At 39.4% G+C, this 27,500-nt stretch overlaps 3 protein-coding genes and 3 long non-coding RNA genes across 6 annotated transcripts in view; 4 read left to right on the top strand and 2 right to left on the bottom strand.

Moving 5' to 3' along the window:
• LOC138015463 (micronuclear linker histone polyprotein-like) overlaps nucleotides 1-8,113 on the bottom strand; it is an 8,538-nt gene extending 425 nt beyond the window's left edge. The window contains exons 1-4 of the mRNA XM_068862530.1: nucleotides 7,804-8,113; nucleotides 7,136-7,213; nucleotides 6,427-6,503; nucleotides 1-1,815 (exon numbers count right to left, since the gene is read on the bottom strand). The exon at nucleotides 1-1,815 is cut by the window's left edge and continues 425 nt beyond it. Of these exons, the coding sequence (XP_068718631.1) occupies nucleotides 314-1,815; nucleotides 6,427-6,502 (1,578 nt within the window). The 5' untranslated portion in view covers nucleotide 6,503; nucleotides 7,136-7,213; nucleotides 7,804-8,113 and the 3' untranslated portion in view covers nucleotides 1-313. The remainder of the gene's footprint in view (nucleotides 1,816-6,426; nucleotides 6,504-7,135; nucleotides 7,214-7,803) is intronic.
• Nucleotides 8,114-9,959: 1,846 nt separating this feature from the next.
• Nucleotides 9,960-11,880, top strand: LOC138015990 (uncharacterized). The gene is made up of 2 exons (XM_068863147.1): nucleotides 9,960-10,483; nucleotides 10,895-11,880. Exons 1-2 carry the CDS (start codon nucleotides 10,063-10,065, stop codon nucleotides 11,194-11,196), a joined length of 723 nt encoding a protein of 240 aa, XP_068719248.1. The 5' UTR covers nucleotides 9,960-10,062; the 3' UTR covers nucleotides 11,197-11,880.
• A 685-nt stretch (nucleotides 11,881-12,565) lies between these two features.
• Nucleotides 12,566-13,884, top strand: LOC138016401 (uncharacterized). Its single transcript, XR_011125788.1, has 2 exons — nucleotides 12,566-12,726; nucleotides 13,459-13,884. It is a non-coding gene; the product is annotated as an uncharacterized lncRNA (long non-coding RNA).
• Nucleotides 13,885-14,995: 1,111 nt separating this feature from the next.
• LOC138015524 (uncharacterized) lies at nucleotides 14,996-23,252 on the top strand. The gene is made up of 3 exons (XR_011125576.1): nucleotides 14,996-15,123; nucleotides 17,342-17,493; nucleotides 23,176-23,252. It is a non-coding gene; the product is annotated as an uncharacterized lncRNA (long non-coding RNA).
• LOC138015523 (uncharacterized) lies at nucleotides 15,082-20,335 on the bottom strand. Its single transcript, XR_011125575.1, has 3 exons — nucleotides 20,269-20,335; nucleotides 18,946-19,971; nucleotides 15,082-16,072 (listed from the first exon to the last, which is right to left on the bottom strand). It is a non-coding gene; the product is annotated as an uncharacterized lncRNA (long non-coding RNA).
• Nucleotides 23,253-23,920: 668 nt separating the features above from the next.
• LOC138016082 (uncharacterized) overlaps nucleotides 23,921-27,500 on the top strand; it is a 6,730-nt gene continuing 3,150 nt past the window's right edge. The window contains exons 1-2 of the mRNA XM_068863254.1: nucleotides 23,921-23,988; nucleotides 26,291-27,268. Coding sequence (XP_068719355.1) covers nucleotides 23,922-23,988; nucleotides 26,291-27,268 — 1,045 coding nt within the window. The 5' untranslated portion in view covers nucleotide 23,921. The remainder of the gene's footprint in view (nucleotides 23,989-26,290; nucleotides 27,269-27,500) is intronic.

Here is a 27,500-nt window from a genome sequence, read left to right as displayed (position 1 = left end):
CGTGTATCATGAATAACAAACCGGCGACACATTGTGGGTCCAATAATAGCTGCGGTACGCTTCAATAACAATTTTATCATTAACTGAAACTAAATGTAAGTAGCTGTAATGTCTATAATAACCTGTAATATCTGCTAATTAATATCTATCAATTATACTACTCCATTCATCTGACGATGGCATAAGTAATTAACCGAGCAAAATAATGTAAAAATCATGATTCGGGTCATATCACTGCTACGATATACGAGAAGACTATGTCCCACGTGTGGTATACGTCCCAACTCCGGAACATATCTACTTAGGGTCATCGCTATTTCTCGTCCTGTGGGACTTCGGATAAGTCTAGCATCTCTTCATTTTCAACTTTCGTTGCTTTATCCTTTCCACTGCCCTTCAATTTGAGAAGCTGGCTTCTTAATTCTACCAGCTTCTTGTTTATCTTTTTCAACCGTACCAGCAACATAGGGGAAAATTTCTTTACTTCTTTAATACCATCGACGACACGAACTTTCATCTCGATCTCTGTCATTGGGCTCTCTTTTACTGTTGGGTCATTAGTATATCGGCCCCCAAATCTATGTCCCAAATCAGGTTTGAACATATTTCTGGTGCTGTTGATATTACGCATTTGTGTGCTGGAACTGAAGCCAGTTTTCTTGACGCCGAACGAAGATGATCTGGGCGTAGATTGGTCTACAAAGACTCGTCTTTCATAAGATTTTTTCCTCTTTTCCTTGTCATCAAAGCGCTCCTCATCTCTTTCTTCCCCATATACTTTCCCTTCACGATCTTGAAGTTGCTTCCAATTTTCCTCTGCGCTGTTAATATTCATTTTGTGAAGCTCGTCAACCTGGACTTGGATTAGTTTAGCCGTCTCGTCATCCTTCGATAGTGCCATCAGATTCACTTCTTGAGCTTCATCTTTTTGCTTCTTTTCATCTTGGATTTGCTGCTTGACCGGATAAACGATTACGAGTCCTTCTTCATCAATCCGATTCTCCTCTTCTTCATCTCGACGATCACTCTCCTCTGGAGCTCTTTTCTCTTTGTGCGAGGAGATAATTAATCCTTCAATATCACTTTCGTGGAGTGCGGCCTTGTCAACATCTCCAGTCTTGGAACTTTTTATGCGTCCGACGGTATTACTTACGCTCTTTCCTTCTACCTGGTTGGCTGTTGTCACTGTTTTGATATCTTTCTCCAAAACTATCTCGTACGCTGATGGTACAGCCACTGGGGATGAGGTATTTTCTCCAGTTGTCACTTTTTTATTTCCCTTCTCACCATCCGCTGCTGTAATAGAAGGAGTGTCTTCAGGAATCACGTTCGATCTGAATTTTGAAACAGCTAACGACCCCTCGTCAGTCATTTCTGATTGCACGACACTACCAAATTCTTCTTCGCTCAGACTTGTCTTCAGAGCTGTGCTTTCTGCCTCTGCTTCGTTACTACTTACGGAATCACTTACGAAGCTGGTCTTCTCGCTGTTTCTGTTGACGTCTACTGAAACATGTATAGGCTTTGAGGGCTCCTTGGATCCACTGCCCGTAGGCGAAAGTTCATTTCCAGTTCCTTCAAAATCAACTGAGTCCCTGCTTCGACTTTTCAAACTGTCCCTTGAGCCATCCTTTGAGCTTTTAGACTTTCTTCCGCTAAGTCGAAACAAACCAAACTTTTTTTTGGATTTTGGAGAAGTCTCGTCATCATGGTCTTCAGTCAGCTTTTCGTCCTCGCCAACATTATTCACAGTGTCGCCGTCCAAATCTTTAGAATCTCTCTTTTTCTTTTTTTCCTTCTTGTCTTTCTTACTCTCTGGAAAACAGAACACTCAAATGAATATTATTAATTGTCCGGTTGAGACGTTTCAAAATGCGCTAGAGAGGTTAAAAGGCCATTTAAGACAACGCAAAATATTTTCATCGGCAGGAGTGTTTACACTCCCTTTCTACCTGTCCATAACCGATCGATCTTTTTCTGCTGTCACAAAGACTGGGGCCTGAAATTGCGCATGCGTTTCAGCATGCGATCCTGGATTGATCTACAATTGAGAACATGTTCTCGAACCAAAGGCATGTAGCTGGATGGCACCTCTTTCGAAAGTCTCGGGTAATTTCATAGGCGTTTTCGGCCGCTGTAGCATGGACGATTGAGTGAAAAGGTTTCGTCAAGTGCTGGCATTTTCAACTTCTTGAAACACATTAGTTTAGGACGTGGGACGTGGGACGTGTTCCAATACTGCTATGGACCCAAAGATGTTCCGCGGGACAACGAAGAAAGAGAAGCCCTTTCATGGAGTCCTGATCGCCCCCCATCCCCCCCCCCCCCCTTTCCCCCTTCCTCCTACGGACACCATGAACCGGCTGAAAGGAAATTTTTGCTGACGGTATCTGCCTCCTCCTCAAAGCGAGTCTAAGTGCGAAGTTCTCTTATGAAAATTAGTTGTCATTCATATGTAAAGTAAAACTATTTACCATCACAAAAATTTCGCACTTAGACTCACTTTGAAGAGGAGGCAGACATGAACTACGGTATTACAAATAACAATTGACTTCAGAAGGTGAAAAAACGTGTTGTAGCTTTTACAACGAGCCAGTTATTAGCCATCAAAAACTAATAAATTCTTGGTTGGCAAAAGTGCTAATGGTCCCGGCATTCTTTGTAAAATTTTTCGAATTGTCTTTTTACATCATTGCTCAGAGATTAGGGACGGACCATTAGAAAAGTGATGGGGGGGGGGGGGGGTGGGGAAAAAACCCAAAAAAAATTCATGCAAGGGAAAATGCCAAGAAAAAAAATTCGCGCAAAGAAGAAGGTAAAGAAAAAAAAATTCATGCAGAAGGAAGGTCCAATTCTTGGATTTCACATGACGTCACGGCCGCCATGTTGGTGTCCCCAAACAATGAAATGGCGGCCATGTTGGTGTCCCGATCCAATCCTCCGGAAATTGAAAGCTATTATTATGCTAACGTCTTCTTTTGTTTTCGTTGAGAAACATGGCTGTTGATCATGTGAGTGAAACCCAAAAATTGTGACTTTTATTTAATAATTATATGATATTTGCCAGTGTCTATTAAAAATAATTCTTATTCAAAATATTCTTGGGGCCTTACCCCAGGCCCTGCTATATTATTATACATAAATAAAGACATCTAGTGTACTGAGGTGTTTTCCTCACACTGAATGAAATGACAAATTAAAGGTGACATAAATTAATTCACACTACAATAGCATGTTTAAATTGGGGTTGACAGACCTGCACGACTAAAGCTGTGTGCCCATTGTGTTGATAAAAGCCTTAATAGTTTTGCTTAAAACAAGCATGTCTTTAAGCGATTTCTCTTTTCTATAAGAGATCAAGGGAGGTTCCTTGTATATCTCTCTTAGTAGCGGCTGGTTTTGTATTAAATGCCATTTTTCCGTTAGAATATTTTTCAAACATGGCAGTGATGGATGAAATTGTGTCACAAAGGGTAGAATTTTCTTGTGCGCTCTCTGCTTTTTGTGTAAGAGCGTTCTTTCTTTATGCGAATTTAACTTCGGAGAGGATTTTTTCCACCGGGTTATTGGGATCACCTCTCTATGTCAGGCGTGTTCTAAAGTTTTAATGTTCTCCTCAAACATTACTTTAGAAGAGTTTGTCCTCAGGAGCCTAAGAGCTTCTTCTTTAACGAAGCCTTTTTTAACGCCTGCTGGGTGGCAACTGTTGTAGTTTGTGTACTGAAGTGTTTCAATAGGTTTGTAATGTGTGCGCACGTCGAGAATCGATTCTTTCTCGAATCTCTCTCCCTTATAGACTGTTGTGTCCAAGAAAGTTGTTTCTAACTGTGAGACTTCAGGATGATGCCCTACATACATGGGACATATTTTTGGGTCTAGTCCCCACCAAAATGTCGTCCAAGGATTACACATGACTGCGAATTGTAAAATTAATAATGAGCAGCAAATCTGCAAGAGCTTATTCTCGTTGTTCAAGAGGAGGACGGCTATGTGCACAGGATAAATATTTTGAGCAATCCACTGGATGACGCCATCAAACTTCAAAAAAACTGGATTCAGGGAGAATCTAGCCCGGCGGGAAACAGGCTCTTCTTACGTTTTTCCTACCATCTTTCGCGAATGGCACACGGTCAAAAAGGAGGGGCTTGGTAACAAGCTGAGAAGCTAAATATTATGAGCAAGACCCGATACAACCTACATATACATATATGTACATGTATATATGTACATATATGTATATTATGTATATTTATATCAAAGTGCTGCGAAAAAGTTGTTGCTCTTGAGTTAAATCAACATCTACATGACAACCGTCTTCATTAAGTCTTTCAGTCAGCCTATAAACCGCGCCATAGTACTGAATCCGCCCTAATCAGGGTACACAACGATATTCTCACTGAAATTGACAATGATAATTGTGTTATGCTGCTTTTCTTAGATCTTTCTGCAGCGTTTGATACGGTGAACCATCGAGATTTATTGTCAAGATTATCAGATCGTTTTGGAATTGAAGGAACTGCTTTGTCATGGTTTGAGTCTTATCTTCAGGGGCGTACGCAGTTTGTATGCATTAACAACTCAAGATCTTCCTGTCGTGACGTGATGTTTGGAGTCCCTCAAGGTTTCACTCTTGGACCGTTTCTGTACCTATTGTACACTTCTCCACTTGGCGATATACAACGAGAGTATGGTGTACGTTTTCACATGTACGCTGATGACACCCAGTTGTACATGTCATTTAAGTCATCTATTACTAGTGATATTGAACGCTCCCGTTCTATTCTGGAGTCGTGTATGTGCCATTGAACGATGTCTGCTTCATAATAACCTTAAACTCAACAGTGACAAGACTGAACTACTGATTCTTCACGCTAAGCATAGGTCTGCCCCTCCTCTCGATTCCATGAATATAGGCGATCTTGTTATCTCGTCGTTTAAATCTTACATGAACATTGGCGTCACATTTGACAATCACATGAACTTTGGTGAACATATTAAGAACATCTGTAGAGTAGCTTTTTATCATATTAGGAACATTGCTAAGATTAGAAAATTTTTGAGTTACGATCTGCTAAAACTTTAGTGCATGCATTTGTTACTTCTCGGATTGATTCATGTAAATGCACTTTTGTTTGGTTTGCCTAACTTTCTTATTCAGCGTTTGCAATATGTTTTAAACTCTGCTGCTCGAGTTATAGCTCGTTCTCGGAAATTTGATCATATCACACCGTTACTGATAGAATTACATTGGTTACCAGTAGAGCAGAGGATAATATTTAAGATTTTATCAGTATTTATGTTTAAAGTAGTTAATGGTTTAGCACTTAGTTATTTAAGTGAATTATTAGAAGCCTATATTCCAAGGCGTATGTTATGATCGTCTACGCAATTGCTCCTGCATGAGCCCAAATTTAATCTCAAGACGTATGGCTCACGTGCCTTCTCTGTTTGTGCACCTCGATTATGGAATGGTCTTCCTTTAGAAATTAGGAGGTGTGACTCTATTGACACTTTTAAGAAGAAACTTAAGACACATCTTTTTAAGAGCTCATATTTTTGTTAGCTATGAGTACGTATTTAAATATTGCTAATTATTGATTTTTATTATTTTATTATTTTATGTTTTGTATTATCTTATTCTTTTATTTGTATGTTAGTATAAATTGGAAATTATTATTACTATTATTATTTTTGGAACTTGTAAAGCGCTCTTGGACATTGTAATGCAATCAGCGCTATATATATAAAGTATTATTATTATTGTTATTATTATTATTATTATTATTATTATTATTATTATTATTATTATTATTATATATAAATGTACACTACATATATATGTACATAGAAGCATTCCAATGTAAACTCTCATTGTACCTGAAGAAGGCTGGTTTGGCCAGCCGAAATATAGTACACCACTAAAATCAAATATACGTTGTATCGGCTCTTGCTCAAAATAAGTAGCTTCTTAACTTGTAATTACGCCGATGAGATCAAGCCACTGATCCAACGTACACCGACAGGAAATTGTCCACGGTTGCTACAATCTCGGGTTATAAATAGTTGTAACACGTCGCTTGAACAGCAAGTGAAGCGCATCAAAGCTGTTAATAACGTTCCTCTGCTACTCCCTCCGATCAATGTTGCATTTACCGGTTGGTTTTTGCACTCCAACCCATAAACATCAACATTGAATGGGGAGAGGGGGCAAATTGCCGTCTATGTTACAACACTTGTGACCGAGATTGTAGCTTCACTTCAACGCTAGTTACCAATTCCATCGAGATGGCAGAAAAAAAGACAAAGAGCCTGTTTGACCATGTCATTCACATATTAACGAGCAGACCTTAATTCGGCTCTGTTTACTCGCTTCGAAAAAAGACAATCAGGCCGGCAAAAAAAAACTAGACAATGATGAATTCTTACCTTTCTTGCTCTTGTCTTTCTTTTTTGACTTAGTGGACTGTGATTCCAAGGAAGTTTGTAATTCGTTTGAACTCATGCTGTTCAAGAAAAACATAAATAAGGTCCATGGTGAACGTTATGAAATGGTCTGAAATATCATGTTTTGCCTTTTCTTATCCTTGTAGCTTTCCTTCTATGTGTATACTTTATTTAACCTTTTGTCCAACGCCAGACGATTTTAATTGTCAATGAGGGTCGCTTCTGCCGGGGATAAAGGTACTCAGACATATAAAAGACAAAAGAGAAAAGCATCCCTCAACAAATATTTATGAGGACCTGATGCGGTGATAAGATAAATTTATCAGTGCTTTGCATTCGTCAGATCTGACATCTACGAGGTTCACGAAATATCTATCTGCGCTCTCTCTCAAAAACAAGGAAATGGAGTGCATTTTCAGATTGATAGGAATTTGGATCTCCGTCGGAAAGAAAATGAATTTGCAAAATTACAGCAGAAGAAAAAGGGAAAAAGAGAAACATATTGGTCAGAATGGAAAACAACAAAAAATATCTCGCACCCAGTGAAGCAAAACGAGAATACTAAGAAAAGCGCAGATGATCCGCACCAGATTATATCCCGGGAATATATTTAGCGAGAACAAATTCTGCTTCTTGTTGCATACAAGCGAGCACACACTCGTGCACCTGACAAATTTTCGTCGTAACTTACCTTTGAAACTCGCTTATTACGAAGCACAGCCGCTGAAGCAATCTTTGTATGAAATATAGACTTATCGGCGAATGTGCCCTGAAACATAAGACGGGGCAGTTTTGCTTCAGTCAAGGTAGGTTCTGGAATTACCGATTCGTCGACGTCTAAGACTAAGAAATTCCCTTTCTTCTTTCTCTGGAATTAAAAAGCTTTCGGGGGCGTTGTTCATCATTTGTTTCTTTTATCCAAAGTTCAAAATGGAGGACAATATTAGACACTTGACATCACAATTAAATGATGTTGTTTATGTTTCCTCGCGGAAACAATATAGCCTTTTCGATTTTGCTACTAATGCTAAAACATTTAAAACACTCTCTTTAATTTTAATTAAAGGCTTGCCCATTTAAATGAATTGTGTAGCGATGAATAGAAATTGTGATTGCATGGTGGAAGAAGTCGAAGGTCTTCCAGTCATACGACAAATAAATGATGTGCGGTGCTGCCCTGTGATGCCGCTATTCTAGATTGCTCGCTGCAAATATTGCGGCCATCTTGTACGTTATACAATTACAAAGAATCTTTGTTCCTCGCTGAATCCTGCGGGGAGCTCATCAGTTTCTTGGGGCTGTATAATCATGTTCTACTCCACAGATGCAAACATCGTAATTACTTCGCAATAATCCTACCTTGCTGACAGATCCACAATGTCCACAGACTGTAAAGATATTGGTCGAGAAGCGCGAGGTTCTGAGGGTCGAGTATTTCCCAAACCTTTACAAATCGATCGAGAACTGCTTCAGCTTCCTTCGAATGCTGATCACAAGTAGCGCTTCAAGTTACATTTTACATTTTTCTACGGGTTGAAGACAGGTTTGGAATATCTTGTTACGTGATGCACAGAGAAAGCGCTACAGGGATGGCAGAAGAGAAGGGAATGCGGCTAACAAAAAGTGAAATGCGCGCAGGTGGTAAAAGAATGTTGGTTGTCTCAAAAGTGCGTTATCAAAACACCTTGAGGCTCATTTTAATGAAACAATAAAAAAACAGTGGGTGTTGACCTTAAATATCACAACACGGGAAAATACAAAGCTGAGACAATAAACAAAAATTCAATTCAACGAAGTGCTGTTAATTGCGGAGAAATTAGTTCATTGTATCGGATATTTTTGCATGAAGGTTCTCTTCCATACATTTTATTGTAACTCGGGTCTAGACCGTCAAATAAAAACGCGCACTGTGATTATAAAACATTTAAAACAATGCTTTTCTTTTAAACACATTACGTTTAGTACGTTTCCACATATTTTTTCAGAAGTAACCGTTGATTTCCTCGCGACCTTGAGCCCAAGAGTATGAGCCTCTCCATGCACAAAATCCCTGAGTCAACGTTCTATTTTTAGAGCTAAACCTGCAGCAGGAGACCCACATTTACATCAATTTACTCAATTTGAATACTTTAACTTTATTCTGATTGGCGACGCCAGCAGGTTAATTTGTAATAATCTCACTCAGATTTTCGAAAAGTCATTTGTCTCATGTAGATGGCGCCTCTCGCGACTTCGTCGCTTGCTCATCCGCTTCGCGTCCGAAAAATCGCCCTTTGCTCGCCAAAACATTGGGTGCTTACCATTTAGCGAAAAAATCCGGAAATTTTGGGTTGAGGTCAAATGGAAAGGCAATTTCCCGGAAAATCTTTTCGGAAACTGTGGACAACCTCCAGAGGTAGTCCCGAGGGGTGCTTTCCATTAAGACAAAATTTCCGGAAATTGCGCGCTGAAGTCAAATGGAAACTAAATATTTTAAGCAAGAGCCGATACAACGTAGATTTGATTTTAGTGATGTACTATATTTCGGCTGGCCAAACCAGCCTTCTTCAGGTACAATGAGAGTTTACATTGAATTGCTTCTATGTACATATATATATATATATATATATATATCCCGCTCAGGGCAAATTTTCTTTCAAACATTTATTCAGTTAAAAATATGATTATTTGGGGTGTGCATTGTCAGGGTTTCTCTCCTACACTTTCTCTCTCTCTCTCTCTCTCTCTCTCTCTCTCTCTCTCTCTCTCTCTCTCTCTCTCTCTCTCTCTCTCTCTCTCTCTCTCTCTCTCTCTCTCTCTCTCTCTCTCTCTCTCTCTCTCTATATATATATATATATATATATAGTAAATGGATGTTGACGTAAAACTGGAAAAAATATGATAAAACATGGTAGCTACAAAGATTTTGAACTCAAATATTAAGAGTCACGGAAAAATAACGGAAATCACTCAAAATAATAAATTGAAATCTGATACGTTTCTTCGCGAATATTAAGACCGTTGGGATCAATTGTCCTGCCAAATGGAAAGGTCCGTTTCAGTTCAGTCCGACCGAAACGTGCCGTTCCATTTACAAAAATTTTCGTCTCCAGTCCCATTTCACTGTGATGTAACCGAAATTTCGGTCGAAACGTAAATGGAACGCTTCGGTCCGGTTGGAAATTGACTTTTGATGAAAAATGTCGTTCCATTTTTCCTTGGTTAGTTCCACTGGTCTCAGACCTGCTGGTCCGGCATAATGGGAAGCACCCCTCTTTTTCCGTTCGGAACGGAATTCGCGAAATGGTCTTACCATTTACTGGAATCCTTCCGTTTCCAGGCCCTTTCTGACAAGATCGAGTAAAATATGCGGGATGGAATGCTGTGTAGAAAATGGTAAGCGCCATTCTCATCCGGTTGGTCATTAAATTCAGAAAATCGCTTACCAAACGATCTTTCCATCCGGATTATTGGTAAGCACCCATTTTCTCCTGGGCCTCTCGTCTGGACTTGTGGCAAATCTATAGTCGCACTAAGCATGGCGGGATAGGGAGAAGCCCCTTCAACATGAGCATCGAAGTCGAGAAGCCGCCAAAATGCTAAACAGTAGAAAAACAGTTCAGGGACTTTGTTAAAGAAATGAGCATTTCACCCTTTAGACAACTAATCTTTTCATTGTGTCAAGAGTTATCAGCTGAGGATTTGGATTCTATGAAGTACCTGCTCCGAGACTTGCTTACAACAAGAGAAATTGAAGGGGTCAGCCGCCCTTCAGACTTATTTGTTTTTCTTGAACAAAGAGGTGAATTAGGAAGCGAGAATTGCGGGCTTCTCAAGGATATTTTTGTAACGATACAGCGACGAGATCTTCTAAAGAAACTGGAGGACTTCGATAATAAGCAGCTGGGTGAAAATGAGCGAATTCAACGTGATGGAAGTACAAGGAATGCTGGATCTCCCAGATATCGATCTGTAAATAAGGAAGACAATAATGTTTATACGACTTACGGCGGCCATGCCTCTAGTGTGTCGAGCCAAAACAATGATTATGTGAATCCAGGTGAGGGTTTTTTGCATGGATTTAGTTTCTCTAGAAATTTAGTACTTATGCGTAACGCTCTGTTGATTTTCTTGTTACTCGTGAGTTGTGGTGTTACAAACGTATTTTGATAGGGTTATTGCGTAATAGTGACCGATTGTTGTGCACGTAGGAGCTATGATTCGGAGGTGCCTTTTAATACAGTACTCGAGGCAGAGCCGATCACAACTCTACTTTTTTTTGACGTCTTAACTGCATCGAACTAGTCGATGTGCGTAAAGATAATTTTCTTTTAAACAACGCCAGTGCAATTTAGTTTACGAAAATAGAAATACAAGCTTGTTTCTCAGTTATTCGAGCGTGCTCAGAGAATTTTGATTGACGCTTCACCCACTGAATTTGCTTCTAACGTTAACTGGTTTAATTTTTCAGGCCATGAAGTCATGCTAAGGGAAGTAAGCGCAGACATATTTGAAAGACTGGGCTTCCTGTTAAACCCTTCTTTGTCCAAGAACTGGATTTATCTTGCAGGAAAGCTAGATTATACTTATAAGCAAGCCATGAATTACAAGTTGTATCCCATGCAAAGCACTCAGATGTTACTAGGGGACTGGTCCACAAGAGAAGATGCAACTGTGGTTAAGTTGTACCAGACTCTGAAAGACATCGGTCGAGCAGATGCTGCAAAAGAACTGGAACCCACTTTAGTACCCGCAGGCTCCACAGTGGTGTAGATATGGTCAGGACGCAAATATATTCTTGTTTTCACATGTCAAAAAAGAAAAGTTGCACATTTCATTTGCCAGGTTATATCGCACAAATCAGTTATAAATGATCTGTTGCTTTCGTCTTTCAAGTGTAAAATTGTCAAACCGAAATTTTTCGCAAATTAATACTGTATCAAAGATGTCTTTTATAAAAACAAATTGGAGTATGTTTTCTCTTTTAAAATTTTTATGATCATATCAACCAGAGCCTAAAATTTGGGGATCCCTGGTTAAAGGCCGAATTTCTACAGGATAATCTTACTATATCAGAGGTTCATAACTTCTGACTATATATTCAATTTTTTTGGCGACTTTTCTTAATTTAAGGATGGGTCAAAGCTTAAAAAATTGGCCTCTTTTTCAAGTTTTAATCCATTTCCACCATTTTCTTTCTTAGTTATACACGATAAAAGATGCTTTGAGTGTACCAATATGGTTCTTGGTAAAGGAAACTATGACATTTAGAATACTTTTTACGTGAAGCGTGATGGGGCGATTTATTTTCTCGTGAATGGTGATTTAAATTTTTGTTTATTTGTGATTCATGATTAAAGATCATTGGTAAGACCTTTTCATATCCACGTGAACCAATTTTTTTTATTAAACGTGACCGGTGAATAAAGATTTGAATTAAATGTGATTCGTGAACCATTTTGTTTCGCGTGATGAATTTCCGGCCATTTTATTGTTTTGAAAATGTACGTATTCTTTTCTAATGGCTGTGTTAGGTTTTGATATGATGTGGGCTTCATATGGATCGGTAAAAGTCATAAAATAGACCACTAATGGTTTTTGAACAAATAAGATAAGACATTAATGTACGTCATATATTTTCGCGCATGCCGACAGACATGACAACCCAATTGAACACATTTACAAAGAGATTCCTTTTTGTGTGAAGAGTATAAAAGCCACTTACATGTATTATTAATTTATTTATTTTCCGCTACGGCGACAGGCCATTCTAATTCAGGAAACCTCAGGAGAGTAACAATCGAATTTTCAGTTATGAACAGCCATTCACAGTGAACGAAGGCGAACCGAGGCGCGTAAAGACGCAAGTCTTTAAAAGGGTCGCGTAAGCTCAGGGCCCGCGGAGCGGATTTTCAAGTGGGGGGAGCCTAATGCGAACGCGTTAGCGTGAGCCAACTAGGGGGGTCCGGGGGCATGTTCCCCCGGGAAAATTTGAAATTGAAGTCTTCTGAAATAGATCTAAAACTGCCAAAAGTGAAGTTAATTTTTTAAATAGTGATTTAATCAGCCAAAAGAGTTGGGGGGCTAAAGCCCCCCAGTCCCACCCCCTGCGCGGTCCCTGAAGTTACAACCATCAAAAGACAGACGACTAAAGGTTAAAATCGGAACTGAAAGCTGTGTGGAATTAAGACAACTGTCAATGTCTTAAGCTTTGCAAGATGAGGACAGGTCTGATAGAGATGTTTGCAATTTAGATGACCACTCGATCGAAGAGCCAAACTCGGAGGACAACTTTATAAAAAGGTTAGAAGAAATGAAAATATTGAATCGCAAATTTTATTTTTATGTGAAACGTGATGGTCTCGAATTTCGCGTGAACGTGAAAGCATTTTGGATATCATTCGTGACGCGTGAAAAGGCCAAGTATTTTTACGTGACTGAGTTTTACAAAGAGGAATAGGGACCCTCTCCTTTTACACAGTGGCTGTCATGAAGTTTGTTAGCATGACACTAGTCCTATATAATATTTCAAGTGGCAAATGGAACATCTTTGGCGTAATCAGAGATGTTAAAGGTCTGCTTAATGTCTCTAGCATGAAAACGGCCATTTTGCCAGTCCAGACCAATTAAATCAGAGATAATTTAAAAATAAGTAAGCAGATTAGAAACTGTACTCGAGCGGGAGCTCCGAGCTCAAGTATAAATAGAGCAGTTCTGGAATTTTACGGTTTTGTAGATATTTCGGAACGTTTATTTATCATCGTGAGTTCTATCTAAAATTACGGAATTTCACACCGGAAAATTTCTTTTTATTCGATTCTTTACCCGGAATTTCGTACAGTCACGTGACGGAAACGATTCTTCATCAAGTTCTGTCCAAAGTCTCCCTTAGCTCACATGGCAAGTTCTCGTGTCACGTTGCACGTTCTCGTTTCAGGACCTAGGAACCCACATCACTGTAACCACTGCCTATTTTCCTTCTTTCCCGTAATCTGTTACACTAAAAAAAAAAAAAACGATTCGTTTGCTTCTAAGGGTACGGAAAGAAATGCACACGACGTCCTAAAGTTCCGCGTGCTGGGCCGCGTGCTGGGATTGACTGAACCGGAACCCACGAAATGCAGACAAGGAAATGAGTCATTTAAAAAATGCAAGAAATGGGTCGTAGATTAAACATCAAAGAAAATCCGCTCTTCCTGTCACATAAATTCTGGCTGATGTAAAGCGGAAAATGACAGAATTCTGAGACTTCTAGATCTCGGATGCAATCCTCCAAGCTTACTTCAGAAGACTGTAGTTGATCATATGGACCGAATGTTTTTGAAAATTTAGCGTTTGTATGGCTTAATATCTCGCGCTTCTATTTGCTCTCAGTTATAATGTAAATCACACGATTAGAGACTCCTTTACATGTATTAGGTCCATTAAGATAGTGAGAATCAATAAAGAAATGAAAATCAAGACAATATCGGAAGTGCAAGCGAATAAAATGCAATTATCAATGGCGCTTACAGGTTGTTCTGTAACGACGAACGGAAATATTCCTTCAACGCACATGTGACAAGAACCCCTTCCCCTCTTCACCTCATGGAAAGAATATCTGAAGCAAACGAGGGCGTTAAAAGCTTTTATTTCGACAAATTTTCCGTAAGGTTACACTGGAGAAAGTAAAACCTGCTCAAGTCAAATCAATGCCAAATTTGCTTGGCTATTGTAAACTGAATCAGCGACAGAATCCTTCCCACCCCTGCCCTCTCCACCAAAATATCTGTGTTTACGTTATTTAAGGAAATCTCTCACCCAATGACTATCCCCTCCTTCCAATTATTTTATAGTCCACAGTAACAGGTCTTTTTTTACCATTTAAGCGATGCCACTTCTGTCTTTCATCTCACCCGTTATTCAGTCATAAAGTGCACTGTTTATGCAAACGACCTTTAAAGTGTAATTCATTGGCGTACAATAGAGTGTATTCACTCACGTGATGAGACGGCCATGTTGGTATACAAAACAGTAGCAAAATATCGAACAAGTTTTGCAAAAGACTTTTTCGCTATTGTTCTGTATACCGACATGTCAGGCAAAAACACTCCATTGGAAGGGAGGAAACTATTGCTATTGTAGCCAATAAGCCCAAGGAGGGGGGGGGGGGGAAACTTCCTATTAATGCGCAAACGGGGATGTGCCGCTGAATGGGGTCGCATTTAATTTTCAACAGAGTTCCCGGGGGGTCGCAAATTGTCGGGAATTTCGGAGGGTAAGAAAATTTTTAAAAATCATTAGGAAAGGTTCGCGGTAAAAATTTAAAAGTTGTTAAAGAAACGACTGTAGCGCTATTAATTTAATATTTACTCGTCGCTTATACATTCCGTTTTAAAATTACAATTAAAAGAATTTATGTAAGGTTTATGCATAAACAGAAAGTTGGGGTCGCTAAAATTACATTTACACAAACGTGACTGTGATGGGGTCTGTAATATTGACCATGAAATGAACCATAAAGGGGTGGGGCCCCCCGGGGGCTTGTGAGAACAGGCTCTCAGGCTAGGAGGAAATACGTCGAGCGGGTCGTAGAGTGTGAAACAACCATCATGTGATGGTGTTAAAATAAAACAGCCTTTCAACTTCCCGTCACTTGTGCTAAAGCGAGTTCCTTACGAATCGATCTTCACACGGATTCAGTCACACAAAACTAGCCAGGTGGGTAAGACTCTTTTTAAGACAACATGACTGATTTCTTCCAGGTAATGAAGCCCTTTATCTTAGATGCATATTAAAGTTTGTCGGTATTACATAAATCATGTAAGTTTGCTCTTAGCCGCATTGTAGCTGTGCATGTGTTCTACAAATCGCCGTCTACATAATGTCACGGTGTTGATACATGTCCTTGTGTGTTCAAGACCCTTTTTTTCCTTTAAATTCACTGTAACAGTAGCCGTGAAGGTTTTCTTTTGGACGATGATTCTACAGCCACAAATTAAACTAACCACTCGTATAATACCATGGTGTGAATTTTTTTTCTCTACCTCCTCTTTGGCGTCATTTTCTTGAAACGCTTTCTTTTTTAGACCGTGCGTATTAAACGAACTGAAACTTGGCGCAATTGTTCATTTTTAATTTTTTTTAGTTCTAGTTCGTTTTTTTAGCTCCATGAGTGGGCGATATAATTGTTGGGTAGGAATCAAGCGTTAGTCGTTTGACAGAGCTGATTGTTTTAAGATTGAATGCTTTGTACGCGAAATCAAACACTTTAGAGACAAACAGACAGCCTTTATTTCAGCGCGATAAAAATTAAAGCTCTGCAGCTTGTGGCGTCGAGCACTATACAACCTATATACATAATTAATCATATTTATGAAAGTCAAGTAGACTACTGCACGACTGATAAAACAACGCGAAAATGAATTTTTTTAACGATATTCGGCTGCCCAATACCAGCTTTCATCAAGTTTATTTGGAGATCTAACAAATTTACAGAATACATATACACGTGTTATGAAGTACATTGTAATTGAAGAAGATTTCTAATGATAATTAACGTAACGTGCTATAGCTACTGGATAAACAAACCCTTAAATCTTTCATCAAAAGTTAGTTGTTTAATACTTGTTGCTTGTTCGGGTGCATTGTTGCGTCTTCTGGGCCTTTCCTATGAACAAAATCAATGCGCGCCGATTAATAAATTAACTTCCTTTTCAAGCGAATTCCAACGTGATTATTACAACATTCAATTTCTGTCTCCGCGACCTTGTAACAGACGAGAGACCTCTTCCTGTCTCTTCATGTAGTCATTACCAATCACGTGATTGTGCTTTAGCACTGTCTTCTTTGAAAAACCACTTTGTGGAAATGGAAAATTGTACAAGAACAAAACACTCCTTCAGGATCTTTAATCGAATCATTTCCACCTGTTATCAATCACTCCTGACAAGAATTTCCACCTTGTCGTAAGTCGGAAATAAAAACTCAGACAGGTTTGCTTGATACAGGAAAGAACAGAAATGGCTGTAGCCCCATGGGTGGGCATTGAGCGATGTGTGGAATGTGCCGATTCAACATAATTGTTATGAAATATGTGTGAATAAATGGTACTTATGTATCGTTAGGCTTAGAACGCAGACGTATTTCCGGCGACCAACGGAAATACGTCTGCGTTCGCAGGCTAATGTATCCTAGGCGGCAGTTGCTTGATTTTTTTCTTTCACCTTTTTAGAGTAAAAATCCGTTAAAAATGGGCAATTATGCCATGTTTTAGATGTTCGAAAATCCTAGGACAGGCAGGCCAAGGAATTTTACGACAAATGTTCCGAAAATTCCAGATCTCAAATCGTCTTCCGAACAGATATTGCCGAAAATTGACTTTGGGTGCCCCTGGATCTTTGCTTTTGCTGAGCAAATTCTGGAAAAGTCATAAAAAAATCCTTGATTAGATGAAAAACAGCAAGACTCCTTTGCACCAAATCGTCCTGCGTGTACTGTTGACTACTTGTATAGAGATGACAGGTCAAAGGTTTGTTTGTTTTTCGTTACTTTGTTTAATTATTCTAAGAACCAGATGTTTGCCGAACTCTAAGGATTTTTGTACATGCGAAAGGTTCTTTATGTTTCTTGTTTGTCAAATTTTAATAACGAGTCTCTTCAACAGGTCAACAACAAAGAAAGCTTGGACGTATTTCCGACATATCTTTGCACTCGCAAATCTCTGTCTCAGGCTAACGACTCTTGAGGGGTTTTATTGGGTTTAAAATGTTATTAAAATAACGGACAATCATTCTGTGGAATTTGTTATTCATGTGATGAATTTGGTTTCAAAAGTACACTCTTTTAATGGTGATTTTAGGTCGAATCGAAAACTGACAATTTTTTTTTCACTTCCGGCCTTTGTCATGAGATTACTTCTTTGAACTTCACAATACAGGAAACGATAGGAAATAAACTGGCCGAACAAGTCCTGCAGGTTAAATAACCATCATGTGATGGTGTTAATCACAGCCTTTCGCCTTCCCGTCACTTGTGCTATTAACCTTGAGAAACGATCTTCACACGGATTTCACACTTAAACCAACCAAGGTGGGTAAAACTAGTAATAGTTTTCACTCAATCTGCCCCCGACTAAGATAATATGGATGGCAGTTGAGGTGTTTTCCAATTGATATGTGCTGCCCATTGTGATGTCTTTACATTATTTTCATGTAATTAGCTAGGTAAATGAAAGTGAAAGATGCAAGGAAAGGATGGGCATTTATTTTTAATTTCCATCAACGTTTACTTGATACGCTATCAATTGAAAAGCAATTTACACATTTTTGGAAAATGCCTTGAAAATATGATAGTAAAACAGGAACAGGAACATTCAATAACTGCAGAATACCCCGCCACGTCGAGTATCTTAACAAGCTGGCTACGCGGTACGCGGTACGCGGAAAAAATTAAAGTCAAGATGGCGAAGTATCTTTACAAGCTGGCTACGCGGTACGCGGTACGTGGAAATAATTAAAGTCAAGATGGCGAAGTATCTATACAAGCTGGCTACGCGGTACGCGGAAAGAATTAAAGTCAAGATGGCGAAGTATCTTAACAAGCTGGCTACGCGGTACGCGGAAAGAATTAAAGTCAAGATGGCGAAGTGTCTTTACAAGCTGGCTACGCGGTACGCGGTACGCGGAAAGAATTAAAGTCAAGATGGCGAAGTATTTTAAGTAGCTGGCTACGCGGTACGCGGTACGCGGAAAATTTAAATTCTAGTGTACCCTAACCCTAACCCTAACCGAACCGTAAAATGAAAGCTAAAATCTTAAACGAGTGCTTAGGCTTAATCAGTGAACGAGTGCTATATTCAGCACAAGATCTCTGTTGTCAGGTTTTCACGTTGTTAATACTGGTGACGCGCGCTCTTCCGAGTCCACAGTTCCACAGTCTCTTGCCTGTGGAATTACTTAGGCTTTGGCGCTTTGAGAACGAGGAATGTCACGGCGTACCGCGTACCGCGTAGCCAGCACATATAACATCGCTACGCCATTTTGAAATTTAGTTCATTTGGAATTTAGTCCAAGCGGCGGGGTATTCTACAGTATTGTGCATTACTATTTCTGGGTACCGCTTACCGCGTAGCCGGCTACGTGGAATATAGTTCCAGTGGCGGGGTATTCTGCAGTTAAGCCTTCAATGACTAGAAGGCAACATTTCGTCGTCATCTTTTGTACTCATGTGGTTCTTTGCACGGTAAAACACCATAAATTATTATTATCTGTAAATAACTTTTGTAAAAATGATCGAACGGATTGTTTGAAAATGAGAGTCTGTCGCCCTTGTTCAGTCTGATTTCATGTCTGACAAATCGTCACCCCTGACACAGGCACACAACCCTACGGGATGCGAGAGCGTGTGACGTCACGTTATTTTGAGACAGTTGTAACGGCCGATTTAACTGATCGAGGAAAATGTTCCATAAAAACTTCAAATCGCGATGTTTCTTTTCGGAAATTCGTTTTACGGACAGCCAGATGAATAAAGTTCACTCACCCGCTATTTTCTGCGTTATCCTGAGTGATTTGATGGGTTTTTGGGACGCTTCGATTTCCCCTTCAGATCCGACGCGTCGTCGCATACAATATAAATAGACAAGGCGTGCAGCTTCTAAGACCGATCACGACCGAGTGCCTCCAGAATTTAGCCGAATTTCTCCAACTTCCAAAGGTCGCTCGCCTCCCAGCCTTGGGCACGTAAAAAGTCGATAATTTTGCTAGCATCGTGCCCACAAAATCGTGCCATTCGATCCTTTACCCGGAATTTAATTTCGTTCAGTCACGTGACGGAAACAGTCTCTTTTTCATCAAGTTCGGTCCAAAGTCTCCCTTAGCTCACATGGCAAGTCCTCGTGTCTCGTTGCACGTTCTCGTTTCAGGAGCTGGGAAGGGACTGGGAACCCATATCACTGTAACCATTTGCCGCCATTTGCCTACTTTCCTTCAATCCTGTGATCAGTTACACTAAGAAAAAAAACCCGATTTGTTTGCTTATAAAGGTAAGGAAAGAAATGCTCACGACGTCCTTGCGTGTTTCGCGGGCTGTTGACTTGAACCGAAACCCACCAAATGCAAACAATGCAAGGAAATGAGTAAATTAAACATCAAAGAAAATCTGCTCTTCCGGTCACAAATAGCGGAAATCGAGAATGACAGACTGCTGAGACTCCTCCAAACTTACTTCAGAAAAACTGTAGTTAATACATAATATGGACCGAATGTTTTTGAAAGTGTATCGTTCGTATGGCTTTTAAATATCTCGTGCTTCTATTTGCTGTCGGCTATAATGTAAATCACACCATTAGACAAGACTGGTTTACATGTATTAGGAAGGATCAATAAAGAAATGAAAATGAAATGAAAAACAAGACAACATCAGAACTACAAGCGAATAAAATGCAGTTATTAATGGCGCCTACAGGTTGTTCTGTAACGATGTTCTGTATCGAAGAACGGAAATATTCCTTCAACGCCCAGATGACAAGAGCCCCTTCTCCTCTCCACTGCATGGGAAGAAAATGATCTGAAGCAAACAAAGGCGTAAAAAGATTTTATTTCGACAAATTTTCCATAAGATTAGTCCAGAGAAAGTTAAGACTTGGTCAAATCAAATCAATGTCAAATTTGATTGAATATTAAAAAATTCATCGTCATAATCCTCCCTTCCCCCCTCCCCTCCCCTCCCCACCAAAATATCTGTGTTTACGTCATTTAAGTAAATCTCTCAACCGATGACTATTCCCCCCTCCAATTATTTCAAAGACAGAATCAGAAATTTCTCTTCCCGTTTAAACAGTGCCACTTCTGTCTTTCATCTCACCTGTTATTCATAAAGTGCACCGGCATGTTTGTGAAAACGACCTTGAACTGCAATTCATTGGCGTACAATTGGAAGGGAGGAAACTATTGTAGCCTGTGAGCGCGGGGGGTAGGGGGTACTTCCTATGGATGTACCGCTGGATGGGGTCCCATGTTTAGGACAGGATTGGATTGAGGGGGTTGCATTTTCAACAGATTTTCGGTGGGGAGGGGGACGCAAATTGTCGGGATTTTGGGGATAAGAAAATCCTGCCCAGTGGGATTTAAAAATGGAAAGATTCGAGGTAAGAAAAGTTGTTACAGAAAGAACTGTAGCGCTGTTGATCAAATATTTACTAGTCATACATATTACATTCCGTTTGTAAATTACATTTAAAAGGCTTTATGTAGGGTTTATGATAGAGAGAAGTGACTAAGCTGGGGTCGCTAAAATTACACTTACCCAAAAGTGACTAAAATTGGGTCTATAATTGGCCATAAAATAGACCATGAGGGGTAAGGGTTCTGAGAGGCCGGCGGCACATATGAGCGTAAATTGACACAAGTACCCACCCCCCTCCCCCGGGTCATGCAGGTTAAACAACCATCATGTGATGGTGTAAAACACAGCCGCCGCAGTGCAGGAACCTTCATTTCCTAAATCGACTTCTTAAGAACCGATCTTCACGCGAATTCAGTCACCAACCAGGTGGGTAAAAACTCTTTCTTAGAAAACAAGTCTGTTTTTTTTCCAGGTAATGAAACCCCTTATCTTAGATTCATAAGTTTGTTGGTATTAGATAAATGATATAAGTTTGCTTGTATTCTGATCCCAACCGCTCGCTGACCGCATTGTAGCTGTGTTCTACAAATCGCCGTCAACGTAATATTGATACATGTCCTTGCGTGTTCAAGGGGTTTTTTTTCTTTAAAATTCATTGTAACAGAAGCTTCTACAAATTAAACTAACTGCGTATGACAGTGTCGGTATCATGGTGTGAAATTCATATTTTTTCTCCACCTGCTCTTTGGCGTCATTTTCTTCAAACGTTTGCTTTTTTTAGACCGTGAGTATTAAACTAACTGAAATTTGGCGCAAATTTTTATTGTTAATTTTATTTAGTTCTAGTTCGTTTTTTAGCCCCATGAGTGGGCGATATAATTTTTGGATAGGAAGCACGCGTTATATTAATCGTTTGACAGAGCTGATTATTTTACGAATGAATGTTATTTGAGCACGATAAAAATCAAAGCTTTGCAACTTGAGGGGCCGTGCAAATTAAAAAAAAAAATGAACACTATACAAACTATATACATAATTAAATCGTTCAAAAAATTAGTTGTTAAATACTTATTGCTTGTTCAGTTTGGTGCATTGTTGCTTTTGTCTACTGGGCCTTTCCTTAGAACAAAATCAATGCCGAACGTGATTATAACAACAATAAATTTCTGTCTCAGTGACCTGTAACAGACAAGAGACCTCTTTCCTGATTATCCATGATTATGAATGATTATCAATCACGTGATTATCAATGGATTATCAATCTATGATTATCAATCACGTGATTGCGCTTTAGCACTGTCTCCTTTCAAAAAAACACTTTGTGTTATTATTGATCAATGGTACAAAAAGAATACTCTTTCACGATTTTAAATCGAATCACTCCCGTCTGTTCTCAATCACTCCTGACAAGTATTTTCACTTTGTCGTACAGCTGACAGGAAATTCCTGTAGCCCCACGTGTGGCCGTTGGGCGTTGTGTGGAATGTGTCGATTCGATTCATTTTTAAATATGTGTGAATATAAGTAGTACTTACTAGTTGCTTAATTTTTTTCTTGTACATATCGTTTGTTCGGTATTGCCAAATGAGGCTTTCGATTTTACAAACTTAATGCCTCACGTTTCTCCTTAAATTGATGAGACGGAGCCGACGAATGGACTGATCATTACAACGGCTCCTGAGGGGACATGTTGGGTTTAAAATTTTATTATTGGACAATCATTTTGGCGAATTTGTTATTCATATGGTGAATTGGTTTCAAAGGAACACCCTCTATCTATTTTCACTTTCGGCCTTTTGTCAAGATATTCCTTCTTGTTTTAGCAATCGGAAATTCTTTCAGACAAATTTCGTAATACAGGAAACGATTTAAACAGAGATTTCGTTGCACAAGAATTTTGTTTGTGTAATTATTTAGCTCGTTAGAGGCTCTGCCAGCGACATCCGTGCGCTTTGTTTGAGGGCCGCCCGCAATGTACTAGTTAGGAGTAATTGGTAAATACCCTGCCACCTTCGTAAGCAAAAGCAATGCGACGATGCATGCACAACCTCTCATTTTACTGTACTAAATGAATACTGCACTGGGTGGGCTCATCTTTTCTCCTCGCTCTGGGCAGTACTAGGCGCACAAGGCCATTTTCATTGTATATGTTGCTCTTGAAGGTATTTGCTCAATTTTTTTTTTGCCAAGAGTTTTTCTGATCCATTTAAATCGGCTTTCAAAACGCCGTTAACAGAACCGTTGACCTTATATGATCCTGAAGTTCTCATTTTATTCCTTCAGCTGCACGACTTATTGATAGCCAATAATAATAAATACACTTATAGCTGTCATTCATTCATGTCGGCAGTCACAAAATTCTCCATATCAAGCCTTTTGCTGTTTCTAGCACTTGCTCTCTTTACTATTATGTAAAATCACTTTTAATTAAACTATGCTGCTGTGTTTCGGATGGTCTGAGCTGTTTATACACAATTTATCATGATTTTAAGATTCATAATTATCATGATTTTAAGATTCTAAGATCTTTTTCATCCGGCTCAATGTTAAAGGCAATTCACGCTTGCGACTTTGTAACGTGCCCTCGTGGCAGTCATACAGGTTTAAACCAGTCAAGTGACCGTTTCTATACCTTATTTCATTCAGTGCAGGCTCTACAAGGCAATATTACAGGACGAACTGGTGGCACTTGCGTTCAGCGTCGGCGTCACAGCATTAACAAGGCGAGTATAAACATTTTAGGAAACATCAACTCTGCTTTCGATGATAAATTTCTGCCGATTACGTCGAATCTCAGCTTACCAGACAGTTAATGTGAGATCAGATTCTGTAACTTTAATTTTTAGTCGCGCCGGCCACCCAGTGTGACATAGTGGTACAGGGTTTATATTGGGTTTTCATCGATTTGTTTTTTCAAACCTTGGGCGATTAATGTTCAAGCTGCATTTTGGACCGTATTTATCAGGAATGGAAAAAGAAAATGACAATAAATTCTTTGCCTTAATAAGGCTCACTTGAAGTGGTCACAGTGGAATGTGATGATTCAGTCGTATTTTTTGACATTCCAATGACCTGGCCGAACGAATTGAAACGGCATCGACTTTCAAGCAAATATAGGATTTTACTGAACCGATTTCGAAATTCATCGAAGAGTCGCCCATGGCTAAAATTAGAAGCTATCTCTTGTTGTAAATTTAACGTGCGTTTGCTGATCCGGCCACCCACAGTTCTGGAGAGTTTCTAAGAGGAGAGCGGTAAAAATTAGCGGCCCAAATGTCATGTGACTTCATTCTGGAGCGAAACTCGTTTCCTAATGAATAGCGTTATGTAAACAGCCCCTTAGATGATGCGCCATATTTGATTGTTTTTTGTTTTGTTTTTTTTATAAACAGATGATCACCACTGGAATATTTCACGGGCTGATGTTGGCAGCGACTATATTTTCCAGCAGGTTTTTAGGTAAGGAAACTACATCCGTTAATCATGATAATAAAGAGCCTGAGCTTGCATTGTACGTTACTCGCTCAAAATCCTAAGCTAATAAGAGGTAAAACTGGTTCTGTTTCTAATAAGAAATATCACAAAAGTAGACTTATACTCAGAAACTTATGTAACTAGTTTATAGAGTTGTACGTAAATTATCTCTCTAAGCATATGGATTCAAGTGCCTATGAAGTAAAAAATATCTTTTGCCTATTTTCAAGACCTTTCAAAATGATGAAGAATGTTGTTTTTCATTTTTTCATACCTTCTTTCCTTCCAGAGATATTCAAGTACAATTTTTGTTCAAAAATTGATGACGTCACAAACTGTACAATTGACTGTAATAAATCGCATAATTGAGAATATCTCCGAAAAGATTGGATGTGTTGTTCAAACTTGGCAGCGGTAATCTACGATAAGTAAGGCACAAAATGATACCCTCTATGTTGTTGCCATGGCAACCATATTTTCTGCTGGGCCTATTTAACGCAGGATTGATTATATCGTATATTGTGATTAATATGACATATTCACTCTCGGTAAGCTTATATTGAGATGTAAAGCATTATGGGTAGCACATGCATTTTAAGTTTTGACCATCTGCCTGTACTTATCTAGACTGCGACCAGTCTCTTTTTTGCTCTAAAATTTTTTGAAACGAACGCCTACGAACTATCAATGGCTGAAGCTGTGGAGTCGCAAATACCGCGGGCGGTTTTGGTACAAAATCCGAGATATTTGGTTCATTAAAGGGGCTAGGTTACGCTATTTTAGGTAATTTTGTTTAATTTTGTTAATTATGAACTCTAAACGTCAAATTGGCAGAGCAAGAATCTTTCATTTGCAAAATCACGGCCACATAACAACTGAGAATGCTTTTCCAGCTTTGTAAATGAAATTTTGATATAGACTGATTTAAATTTCAAAAAAGGTGGGCCGACGTTTTTCAAATTTACCCAAATTCAATCCATTTCAATCCTCTCCAGGTTTGTCCATCCATGTCCCTTCTTGGCTTCCCTGTGTTTTGTTAGAGTTCTTCTATAGTTTTGAACAGCTAATTTGATATTTCAGTTAATTCTATGACCATTCGATCAGTGCTGAAATTGCCTAAAATTGCGTGACCTAGCTCCTTTAACGGGAGGGTCTGGAAACGAGAGCGTTGCCATAGCAACATGTTCATGAGCACTTGTAGATAGGCAAGGGCCAGCTGAACAATGTAAAATTGCTGGATATTGGGAGATCTAACCAGCAAATAATATTTAGACTAAAAACAAAATAATTTTGTAAGGCTGGTTGTACGGCTGTGAGGATATATATTTTTTTGTTCGACCAATATTTCATCAGGCACGGCCTGACTTCTTCAGGGAGTTAAGCGATTTAATGAGTAATTTTGTGCCTTATCTGATGTACATTACTGGTACCAAGTTTCAACATCATTACTCCAATTTTCTATATTTTGGGGTTTATGACAGTCATTTGTAGTTTTATGGCGACGTCAGTTTTTTGACTAGAACTTGAATATCTCTGGAACGAGAGAACGTATTCCAAAAAGTAGAAAACACCATTCTTCGTCATTTTTAAAGGTGTTTAAAATGAACGAAAGATATTTTTTCACTTTATAGGCAATTTATTATTGGTAGGTGACGGGCGATTGCGTGGCATAAAGACGTCACTTGTGACATGCTCGCGAGTGTCGTTCCCTCACTTTGTGTCGCTCATTTGTTGCGTAATTGCCAGAAAGTATTTGTATTGCACTGGCCCACTTTCGATATATTGATATGGTTTATAGATCTTTATAATCGGGTATGAAAAGTAGACATTCGGTTTGTTTTTTTGGTACGACGATGAAGCGTTAAGCTTGATAAATAAGCCCATCACATGACCAAGCGATAACTGTTTTTGCTTTGCTAATTTGTCTCTGATTGGGTTGAGTTCGTTGTCGGTTCTTTACTCTGTTCCGAGAGGTTTTTCTCCGGGTTCTTCGGTTTACCCATCTCCTCATTTCTAAATTCCAATTCGATCGGATGCACGACCTCCCTGAAAACCACTGTCGCGTGAGTGGAGCTTCCCGGGTAAATATTTTGGTTATTATTATTATTATTATTATTATTATTATTATTATTATTATTATTATTATTATTATTATTATTATTATTATTATTATTAAATCAAATCAATCACGTGATTTGAAAGCCACCCCTTAATCAGTGGTAACTAATCGCATTGCAAGAGATGCCAAACTAAACGCCAGGATTCCGTTCATTTTTTCTTTTTTTAGGTATCAGCGCACAAATTACTCATTGTCCAGGTGACATGATAACTATTGAAGATGAAGTGTCTGGAAATCGAACCTGTATGGACTGTTCGTTGTTTTCATGTCCTCCCGGACAGGGCCTGACAGTAAAATGTGGAGACGTGATTACTCCACAAACCCCGATATCGTGCGAGTCATGTGTACTCGGGGAAACTTATTCTGATGCAAACGAGCCAGGATCTTGTAGAGATTGTATGAACTGCGGCAAGTATCGAGAGACCAAGAAAGCTTGCACTCTGACCTCAAAGGCTGTATGCGGAAAGTGTGTGACTGGAGCGTATCCCGAGGGATTGTTGGGAATCTGCGTCCCTTGCTCCCATTGTTGCAACGACAAAGATGACGTCATTATTCCAGGTTGTCAAGTTCTTGGGGTCCCTGAAAATAAGCGGTGCACTTTTGCTCGATCGGAAAAATGTAGCAGTAATATAACAACACCGACCACAACGTTGGCTAAAGCGCCAAAATCTCCAACTAGATCATCATCAGTCTCGCATCCCCCGAGCGGGAAGAAAACGGCAGAAGGAACAGGCCAAGGTGACGTCCAAGATGAGCAAACTCAGTTGGAAACGGAAGGAGTGGAAAGTGATCGGAAAAAAGACTCAAGGGAAAAATGGATTATAGGCGGTTGTGTCAGTGCTTTTCTCGTCGCAGTAGTAGCGATCGTAATCCTTGTTCGTTGCCTGAAACAAAGCAGAAGAAAGAACCAGGGAGATCTGATTCGGAACACGCCCCCAGAGGAAGACAAGGATCTGATTGAGAACACCACACCAGAGAAAGACCTGGATCTGGTTGAGACCACAACACCAGAGGAAGACATCGGCAATGAAACAGATGACATCCATCACAGGTCATCACAAAAGCCTCCAGTGAAATGTACAGAAGATAGTCCATTGCCATACCCAGTGGAAGAATCTAAGTCAGGAAATATTGCTTCTGAAAAAGGTATGTAAGGGATTAATGTTTTTTAACTGCATTCTTCATAGCATGTTTTTCTTCTCGCCTTTCAATGACAATGTAATTTGTTATGATAAACTTCCGATAGCGCTAAAGAGTATTTTCGCAATTTCTTCGGTTTTGGATCACTCAATTGATCATCAGTGCCTTTAAAATCTCAAGTTACAATGGAAATACGGGATAGTTTATGTAAATCGAGCGATAAGAACCTCTTTCGGTA

Source organism: Montipora capricornis, chromosome 9 (genome assembly GCF_036669925.1).
Source record: "Montipora capricornis isolate CH-2021 chromosome 9, ASM3666992v2, whole genome shotgun sequence".
Lineage (NCBI taxonomy): Eukaryota > Metazoa > Cnidaria > Anthozoa > Scleractinia > Acroporidae > Montipora > Montipora capricornis.
Note: the sequence above shows the minus strand (reverse complement) of the source record. Positions and strands in the feature narration are given on the sequence as shown.